This window comes from Rhagoletis zephyria, unplaced genomic scaffold (genome assembly GCF_001687245.7).
Source record: "Rhagoletis zephyria isolate East Lansing unplaced genomic scaffold, Rhagoletis_zephyria_1.1 Rzeph_scaffold_10935, whole genome shotgun sequence".
In the NCBI taxonomy this organism is placed as follows: domain Eukaryota; kingdom Metazoa; phylum Arthropoda; class Insecta; order Diptera; family Tephritidae; genus Rhagoletis; species Rhagoletis zephyria.
The window spans coordinates 9,628-20,184 of record NW_016168012.1 but is presented as its reverse complement, the minus strand read 5'-3'; the positions used below and the strand labels follow the sequence as shown (position 1 = coordinate 20,184).

The following is a 10,557-nucleotide window of genomic DNA, read 5'->3' as shown; positions in this document are numbered from 1 at the left end:
AATAATATACTTTTTTTTAGAAATTCATAACCTTGAATTGTTTCCCTTACCTCATACCAGAATAGGCCAAGGTCTTCAATTTATTACAAAAGGAAGCCAGCGCTTTGTTTCCTTCGTGTCCTGAAATTTATTGTACTTAAACACAATTTGCTTGTAGTCTCTCACCTGGGAAACGCAGCTACAAATTAATCGACATTAAGCGTCAATTCACGCCGTTGGCATCGTCTTTTGACGCCTGTCTTTGTTATTTATTCATTGTTTTCTAGCTAAATTTAATAACATTATTACGAGGCTGGCTGTGAAATAGCGGTAATAACTGCATTTTCGCGATATTCTCCTGCAGAAAAAAGCATAAATTTATAAAAAATAACCCACTTGTAACTGTTTTTTTTGCGGGATTTCCATAAAATATATAACTTGTAGTTAACTACAAAAGGCTAACTTGAAACTAGTTGAAAAGTAATGCAAAAGATTCTAGTTGAATATCCTCATAGAAAATTTTACTTTGAATACACTTTTTTCTGCACTTCACAAATAACTTTTCGAATTCCGGACAAATTAAATGAATGAATGAAGAATATATAGACTGTAATGTTAAATAAACTAAATAAATAAAAAAGTAAAAAAAAAAAACAAAAAAATATTTAGTTTTTCTTATTGATATTTTATGCCCAAAAGTAGTTAGTTACAAGTTAGTTGACATCCAATGTAGAGGTAACCACCCTTGACTATTTCGCAACCACCTCCATAGAAATATACATAATTAGCTTTCATCAAAGAAAATAAACAGATAATAGTGGTCTTTAGTTTTTTCTTAATCAGCTTCAAGTTCAATTATAGTTACATGGATACATTTCCTGCAGGGTTATGCCCATTTCTACATACCAAGCAAACCATTCAACTAGTAATGGATATCACATACCCTCTTACCCATACCTACATACATATTTATATAATAACATATGTAGATATTAATGTATGCGCTTCATCATTCATTTGTATTTTCTCCCTCATTTGCAGCAATTCATCAGCTTCATCGGTGGGTGCCAGCGTTGGCGCTACCATTACCTCCACCTCGGGCATCGGCTCCTCAGCGCCCACCACTACACATACAAATGGTGGTGGCAGCAGTAGCGGTGCTGGCGGGCTTGGTCTTACTTCCTCCAATTGCTCTGCAACGAAAACGCGTTCGTACGATCTGTATAGCGCCGAGTGGGATGTCTATCGAGAGAAGCGAAAGCAACGCAACTTTGGCAGCATGGCCGCAGCACAAGTGGTCTGCCTGTGTCCGTTGATGATTTTACGTTTCGCACGACTCTCCATGGAGGAGACCTACGAGAATCAGAAACACTTTGACTTCACCTACTTGATGTTTGTGTGGATAGCTTTTCTGCCAACCGTTATATTTCCATGCATTTATGCCTCGCAAATATTACCCAGGTAAGTGTTGGAGTGGAGTGTGGTTATGTGGAATGATAGTGGGGGGATAGTGTTGAGAAGTAGACTTAAAAGCTATTTGTGAAAGCATAACTTCGTTATGGTACGTAAGCCTTCTACAAATGGTTGAGTTTAATTAAGTTAATAGCAGCAAAGATCCAAAGTCGAATGCTTTTGATTTGATTGCTCACAGCTCAATCATGTGTTAGCCAAACAATTGTGCTTTGTAAGTGATGCGATGAAGGGGATATCGAAAATTATATCGATGACAAAAGGGGATCAAATTATTACCCTTTTCTATAAACTTCTCAAATGCAACCTTACAAGGCAATCGGAAAACGCAAATGTCAATTTTCATCCAAAATTTAATAATAGAATCATGGTTAAAAACTAACCAGACATTGCGTAACCGGCCCTTAGAAGATGCATCGATAAATATGTACATATATCGATTATATCAGTAACTTCAACTATTTGTAGCAATGTATAGGATGGAAGGTGTTATTGTTTTTTAAATAAAAACTATAAATAATTGGTTGTAATTAGATTTTTTTTATATTTTTTACCGTCTTAATGATTTTTATTTTGTTTTAAATAATTGTTATTCTGTGATTTTGAGGGTGTAAATTATCTTAAGTGTTTATTCCTGGAGCTTTTCGGCCTGTTTTTTTTTTTAAATAAAAACAAAATTTATTTAACGACCTAAACACTCATTATTTTTTAAATAAGGCGCTATTACGTAAGCAGAGTTTTAGTAATTTTTAACTCCTACCTCACTCCTTGTCAGTAAAAGTAAGTAGGGTTGCCATTTATCTACAATAACATTTTTTTTAACATGCTATGGGTTTCAAACAAAAGGTATTAAAATGAAGTTTTAGCCGCTACCATGTCAAACTATCGAATGTGCAAAAATGCATATTGCATCATTTCACTTAAGTTAAAATATTACCCCATCTTAGGTAACAGATCGGTGGCAACCCTATTTCGAAACATGTTAGTCCACCTTCGTGTGATACACACATTGTGGTATTAAATAAGCTTAAAATTTTAATAATCATTGTTCTATTTTTTTAGGTGTGGCAACCCAGTTCAAAAATATTTTTATATATCTTCAAACGCTTTTAGTCTTGATGAAGAAACTGAAATATTTTATTGACCCTTCAAATATCTGGCAACCTTACTTCTCAAAACTTTTTACCATCCTTAGTTTAGGGCTTTTCAGTGTCAAATTATTCAACAAAAATGTGTACAGTATACATGTAGTTATAAATAGTATGTAGATGTACTGAGAGAAAAAATATGAAGTATTAACCGCAACAATGTCTGCTAATTTTTCATTTAATTTTTTATCGACTTTTATACAATGAACCATATACATGCATACGAACCACAACAAAGCAACTTTCTTTGTATTTTCTAATTTGATTGGCATCAAAAAATTTTGTAGAGGAAATCACTTTTACCTAGCATTTTTCTGCGGAAATTATATTTTAATGTTTTTCCTGTTTTTCCTTTTAAATTGGCATTTTTTGCTGTCATTCTGCCGTACTTCTCAAATTCTACCGAAATTTCCCATTTTGGCCACTCTTATTTTAGACATTTCATCTTTTTATCCCTTGTCCTAATATATTAATTCATTTTGTTTATTTCTCCTTTATACTCGTAGAATGAGTTTCCCATTGCCTTTTGCAAGAAAGTGGTTGGTCGCGAACCAAATGCATAAAAAGTGAAAACAAAAAAAGTAAACCGTAAGAACCAGTAACAATGAATTTCCACTTTGCGCACTAAACAATTATTTACACAAAAAAAAAGAAAACAGAAATTCACGAAAGCGTAAAATAAATAAAGAACAAACAACTTGTTGAACCTTTAATACCACTTTAGCAAATTTAGAAATAAAATATGAGAAATATTGCGTACAAGAATAATGAAATGGAAGCCGCAATAGCCAATTTCAAAAAATGAGTTTAAATATAACGAATTATAATGGCCCTGAACCGTTGGCGTTCTAAAAAGTAAATGCCAGAGATTCTTCGTTCGGGTGATAACAAAGATGTTTTAAGTTTTTTATTTAAAATTAAAAAACTAAGGTCTAGTTGGATCACCCTATACATATAATCTTAATTAAAAAGCTGTACATAAATGTTTGGCAATTTAAAAATTGGCCACATAATTTTAGTATATAATTAAAAACTGAACATAATTTTATGGTTAATTAAAATCTCATCTTAAATTTGTAGTATTTATAAATTAGTCGCAAATAATTTGTTATTTAAAAATTCCACATAATTTTTGGCCAATTTATAATCTGGGCATAATGTTTGGCCAATTAATAATCTGGACATAATTTTTTCATTAACTCAAAAGCGGGCCTGACTATTGTAAATTTGAAAAGTGGACTGGTCACAAATGTTTTATGATATAAAAGCTGTTCATAACTTTTAGCCAATTTAAAATACGGATATGATATTTTGATAATGTAATTATTTTTTCGTGAACTAGAATCGGGATATAATTTTTTGTTCATTTGAAAGTTGGACATACATTTTTTTACCATTTAAAAACTCGGCTATTTTTTTAGTAACTATAACTGTTTGACAAATTAAAAACTGGAAACACATTTCGAAGTAATACTGGTTGTCATCAAAAAGGCACACCAGATACCATATTTATGTAGAATTCCTCGCTGATTCCGAAAATCAAGTAAATTTTTTTTTTTTTTTGTATAAGCTTTCGAGATATTTGCAATTTACCGTTACTCAGCTAAAAAAGTAGTTCCACCTAAACGTATATATCTACGAAAAAATTGAGTAATCTGAACACGAAACACAGACAATAAGAACTTGCAAATTCTCCATGTGTAGAAAACACTTTTCGATAGCCCTAATAGCTTCTGAGAAGTTAACTAGTCACTCCAGGGTTTTTTAGGAAAAAAATTCAAACTTTAACAGAGAAAAAAAAAATAACAGCCTTTGTGTAAATTTTTTTCATATGTGATAAATTCTATTCTCATGAAAAAACTCAAGCTACTAATGATGAAAATCGATGTAGCTCGAGACATGTATACATGAGTAACACTCTTTCCTGCTCATATTTCATACAAAAAATTCTTCCGCGTTTTCATTTCACTACTCTTTCCTTTTTTATTTATCCATCAATTTTCTTTATTAGTAGCTTTTGCAACAGAAACTGCTTTTAGACAAATGAAAAAAACTGGCACAGCATCTGTTATGTTTAAATTTTTTCCCTGTTAAAGTTATGTTCTTTTTAATTTTTCATCAAAAAAACAAAAAATCTGGAATCATTTAATTTCTCAGAAACTAACAGGCCTATTAAAAGTGTGGTAAGGAGAATTTCATTAGTTCTCGATTGCCGCAAGATAAACATATGTACGTGATTAAGTGGAATCACTTTTTTTTGAAGTTGATTAACGGCAAATTAAAAAAAATTAACGTGATTTTCGGAATCAACGAGCGATTCTTAAAAAGAATTGGATAGGGGCTCGTGGCGTATAAAAAACAACACAAATTTGTGATCCAGTGTTAATAAGAAGCTGCACATAATTTATTATAACTTAAAAGCTGGATACATATTTTTGGCTCTTAAAAAACTGCATAGGTCATTGAGAAACTGATCAATTATTGGCGGGTATTTGAAAAGCGTACTTATACGATTTCTTGCCTCAAATGATAGGTTTTTTCGTTTTTGGAAGACGAATACAAAGATGTGGACGCTGGAAAGTAAACAACAGCTATTGCATGATATTCCTTGTTCAGTTTTCTATGTAAACTTTTCAGTTCAATATTCGCGTTCAACTTTTTTCTGTCCATATTTTATATGACTTTTCAAAAAGAAGCGATTTGTTCACCTTTTTGATGTTAATTTTATATGTCTAGAAATGTTGCCAAATTTTGTTTTTTTAACTGAAGTTTCCGGAAAGAACTGTATTTTCGATAAAAAATCTGTAGCCTTAAAAACAAATAGAATTAAAAAACATATATATATTTGAATATTATTATACATAAATAACAAAACTCCATTCATTTTAATTCATTCATTAATTAAAAAAGTAGACTTTATAAAATGGAATATTTAAATAAATACCATTTTGTTTTAATGAAATTTAGTTTCTAGTTTAGTACTTCCTGAAAGCTTGTTTTGAAAATATTTTGTTCTTAAAATAGCAGTGCAGGAGTTTCAGGTTTTATTTCTCCTTTGATTCAAATTGACTCGGAAAAAATTTCTTTCCGTATTTGCTGTGGCGACTGAAAATCAAAAGACGAACGACACCTTTTATTTAAAATCAACAAACGCTGCTACTTCATCGTGCCTTTTATCTTTATGATTTACTTACAAAAAAAATCTAAAGAGAAATTTTAACCTTTTCGTTCAAATTGTAATTTGCAGTCAAAACAATGAATCTGGCAACACTGATGTCCAGTTTTAATTGATGATGATGTATGACCACTTTTTTTCAACTGTCAAAAAAGTATACATTCTGGTTTTCTTTTAATGCATTCATTTACGCTTTTCAATCTTAATTGGCCTTAAATTTATTTCATATTCGCTTTTATTCCATTCTGATTTCCATTCATCTTCTTTAAATTGTACTTAAGCCCAAAGCATAGCCACTTTGCATGTCCATCGTAAAAATAAGGACATTGAATTACTAATTACAATCAGCTTTGCTGAGCTCGCGCAGTCAGTCGTCAGCGTCAGCAATGGGGATTTGCAGAATGTTTATTTTAATTAAATCCCGTTATTTGCGCTTATCTATTTTCTCTTCTTTAGCTATAAAAATACCGTATTGCTATCATCATGACTATCCACATGTACATAATTTATTCTTAACTTTGTTTACTTTTTATTCTCTTCCCTTCGTCTTTCGCACAGGGATGAGCAAGAACGTATACGCGGCTATTTTCGTCTTTCCACCAAGCGTTTCCACAAGTCGCGCAGCTGCGTTAGTCACGGCGGCAGTGGCCATACGCCCAGTTCCAGGGAGGATTCCATTGAGAAGGATGACAACACAAATACCACAGCAGCTACTTCGATCCTGGTGAATGGTGAAGAGTACTTGAACGGGGGTGGCAGTATTACCGGTACAGCGCTGGTAACGCGACACGAACTCAACAGGGCGGCCAAGTTTCAGCAACAACAGCAGCAGCATCACCATAACAGCCGACAGCCTGGCAGAGACACCATGAATGGCGGTGCGGCAGGTCAGCATGGCCATGGTAGGCAAGCTTTGGCGAAGGATGTGCGTGTGAAGAAGAATGATGTGAAGATTAAGATAATATCGGATGGCGGAAAAGGCAATAAGTCAGCGTTGGCAGGCGTCGGCAGTGCTGGTGGCCAGCTGCAGGCGCGTCAAACGCCGAAGGGCAGCAGTGTAAGCAGCGGCAGTCGACGCGAGAGTGTTGGCGGTGGCGGTAGCGGAGGAGGAGGAGGAGGAAGCGCTGGTGAGCGCAAATTGACACTTGGTTCATTGGATAATTCCTGCTCGAATATGACCTCCTCGACGTACTGCAATGGCGCCAGTAGTTTGCTCGAGGATGATGGCGGTGCAAGTAACTTTGGCGATGGCGAAGATTCCTCCATAGTGAGTGGCATGATTGTGCCCAGCGGCAGCGGTCAGAGTGCGGTCAACTATACGCAACACAAGAAGTGGAGCCTCAGTGGTCAGCCTTTGTTGCGCAATAAGGATTTATCATTCAGTGATTGCAGTAGTTTCTCGCACATGGACACGGCTAGTACGCTCGAGCGCGATTTGGAGATAATCGATATGTTGGAACGCGAGCGCAGCATGAACATACAGGAGATGATTGAGCGTGAGCAAAATGGCGAAACAGTGCGCATGACGGTGGGTGAACGTCGCAAACTGCCCGATATCGATAAGATTTATCAGCGTTCGCCAAAACCCCAACTAGATCCGTACAGTTACGACGTATCCTCACAAGTCACGCCGACACCCTCAACGGCGACAGCAAAAGATAGCACACCCAACTCGCTGCTGTGTAGTGACCCGCTACAATCAAGTAGTGGTGGTAGTAGCACAACAGAAGCCTACAGTGTTGCATCCACGCTCAGCGGCGAGGAACGTGCAGCGCATGGACTGCCTCGCGACGACGAAGGTGAGAGCGGCATCGATGTGGACGAAGAAGTGCCGTCCGATTTCTTCGACAAGTTTACACCGGGTGCTGGAAACGCTGTGCCTCATGCGGGCAGCGGCGTTGCAGCATCTAACACGCCCACTTCCGCCTACCAGTATCAGTACTCGCGTCGACTTAGCCGCAAATCATCGCACCACAGCCAGAACTCAAATTCGCATCGCAACTCGAAGCGAGATAGCTTCAATTCGCTAAATAGCAGCGATCTTATTGCGGGTGCGTTCGGTGAATTGGATCCCACGCAACCGTTATCAAAAATGTCTGTGGTTGAGGGCCGAATGCGACGCAGTAGTGGACGTACGTCTAGCTTCTCTTCATCTTCGGCGCGTAGTTCAATGAAATCGCGTGACTATAGTCACGGTTCGTCGCATTCGGCACATCCAGAGTTGGATTTTAGGGAGAATATTTTCGCCGAACTGTAAGGAGATGAGAGTGCGAAGACTCGAGTGTAGGTACCTCATTTTCAGGTGTCTATGAAACAGGTTAACGCGTGCAACGAAAGAAGGTTTGGAATAAGCTTTAGCTTTTAAATGTGAACATTTAAAGAAATCTTAATATACATACAACGTATACAAGTACTACATACAAAGGAAGTCCTGTTAGAGCAGTTTTAGTAATGTAGGTAAGTGTAATTTTTAAATAGAATTTAATGCAGGAAATAAGAGAGGAGCATGAGAAGGAACATTGTGAATAAACGTGAAAGATCTGGTTATATTAAAACACAGATTAGGTCTTAAACTCGGTAGAAGTGGTAAACATATGTAAATGAGAAACTTGAAAGTAACATCCTTCCCTTTCAAAAGGAGCTACGAAACGCTGTTTAGAACTAAGGAGTACATGTGGGAAATAAATAAGTAAGACACGAAGAAATCTTAAAATAGTTTTAATAATACAAAGCTCTGTTAAGGCTGGACTTATTTAAATAGTCGGTAGAGGTTGAATTAAGATAGACAAAATCTGGTACATAAGGTCGCTCGGAATTGAACGTAAGAGAAAAGAGAGTGGAAAATTGCACCTATTAGGTCAGATTATACCCGTAAAAGTTAGAAATCTAAGTAGATTCAGTGAGTGTATCTCCCTAAGCTCTTAAGGTGAACAAAGTAACAAAGAAAGTTTAGCTCAGAAACCTCATTATTATACTATATTGTGCTGCAGCGTATACCTCTCTGCTGATTATAAGGATATATATCCGTGAGCCAGGCTCTTCAAATGATTTCATAATTTTTCCCAGTACTTAGCTACGGACATTTTAATGTTTTTATGGGGTGTAAAAATTATTTGTGGCGCGGTGGAGGGTGATTTGTACAAAAATACTTTGCACACTTTAAGATAATAGCAAGATCAATTTCAGCTGCGTCCTCAGATCCCTATAAAAGTTGCTGGAAAAGATAGTAAACGTTTTTTTGCTAAAATTTGCTATTTGTGCCACTTTCAGTAAGGAAAGCACAATTATCAAAATGGTAAAAATTGGCTAACTGCCACGCCTACTACACTAGGGGGCGAATATGGTAAAAGCTATCCGATTCCAATGAAATTCGGTTTGTTACTTGGATTAAGCTACCTTACAAACCGATTTTCAATGCAATCGGATAACATTTCCCATTCCCGCCTACTAGAGAGGCGGAAGGGGGCATGGCTGGTCGCAAATCCACACAATTTGTTATATATTTGGGGGTTTTTATAAAAAAATTGATCTTGCACCAAATGTTTGCTATTTTGGAGAATCGTTACTAGTCGGAATTCGGATGGTTGGTGGGCGTGGCAGTTGACCGATTTTTCCCATCATTCAGATCTATGTCTGCTTAGGTTAATCTAAGTTACGAATCGAATTTCATTGAAATCGGATAAAATTTACCATAACCGCCTCCTTGTGTAGTGGGCGTGTCAGTCCGCTAAATTCCATAATTTTTTTCATATTTATATATTCCTAGGCAAAAGTATTCCACGTTAAAATGTTCAGCAAAATCGAAGCACATTCATTACTTTTTGCCATATTTTATATGGAGTTCTTCCACTGTGCGAGGCTTGTTCAATAAACTACGGGAGCTCATCATGCAGCCAAAAATTTTTTAATTTGATGGTAGTTTCGAGACCAATATTCTGATTAGAGCGGTCTGGGTAGAAGTCCATTGGGAATACGGCTGTCTAAAGTAAGCTTGAAATAAGCTTTACTAAGAGAGCACAGCTAAGTAATGAGGATTATAACTTACCCTGCTGAACTTAACTTGCTGAATTTCAATCGATATACAGAACAGTTACTTGGCTTAGTAAGGACATTGTAAGATGCGGTGTGGAAACCCCAGTGATATTTAATCATACGAATAAATCACTTTATATGATACTGTAGTCAAAAAGTAGTGAAATTGATTTTGCGTTAAAATGTGCTAATTATTAGTATAGTGTTTTTAAATACAGTGATTCAAACATATGACCACGTGTTGATTTTCTTCAAATATTCAAATTTTTTTTGGAGCTAATTTTTTTTTGTATTTTTAACTAAAACCGTGTAAATCACAGTTTCAAACGTCAACAAAATTTAGGAAATCTCAAAAATTTTTTATCAAAATTTCAATTTTTTATTCCGAATTTTTATAAAATTTTTTGGTATACCAAAAAATGTGAACCTTGCACGGTGCAAAATGTGCTTGATGTTACACTCAACCCTTTGAAAATAATAGCTTTTGCCTTCTTGTCCTTGTCCAGCTCACGTATTTCATCATATTATCGTTTTAAGCAACCATCTGATTTTCAGGACAACCATCTTCCCTGACAAAGCTTCAAAGGGTAGAAAAGGTACCTTTTTTTGCCTTAAAAGAGTGTGAAATTTTAAGAAAAGAACACAAATTTTCTTCACCTTTTGCCCTTAATTTAAAATCGAACACGAAAAGAGAAAGGGGCAATCAAAAGGCGAAATTTTTTCGTAGAAACGAAGTCACCCATAGTCTAATGA

At 35.7% G+C, this 10,557-nt stretch overlaps 1 protein-coding gene across 1 annotated transcript; it reads left to right on the top strand.

Moving 5' to 3' along the window:
* Positions 1–1,020: 1,020 nt before the first annotated feature.
* On the top strand, positions 1,021–8,413 carry LOC108376771 (uncharacterized; the record flags this gene model as incomplete). The annotated part of the gene is made up of 2 exons (XM_017633013.1): positions 1,021–1,440; positions 6,331–8,413. Coding segments are annotated over 2 exons (2,119 nt in total), but the record flags the coding sequence as incomplete, so codon positions are not given.
* Between the last annotated feature and the right edge of the window lie 2,144 nt (positions 8,414–10,557).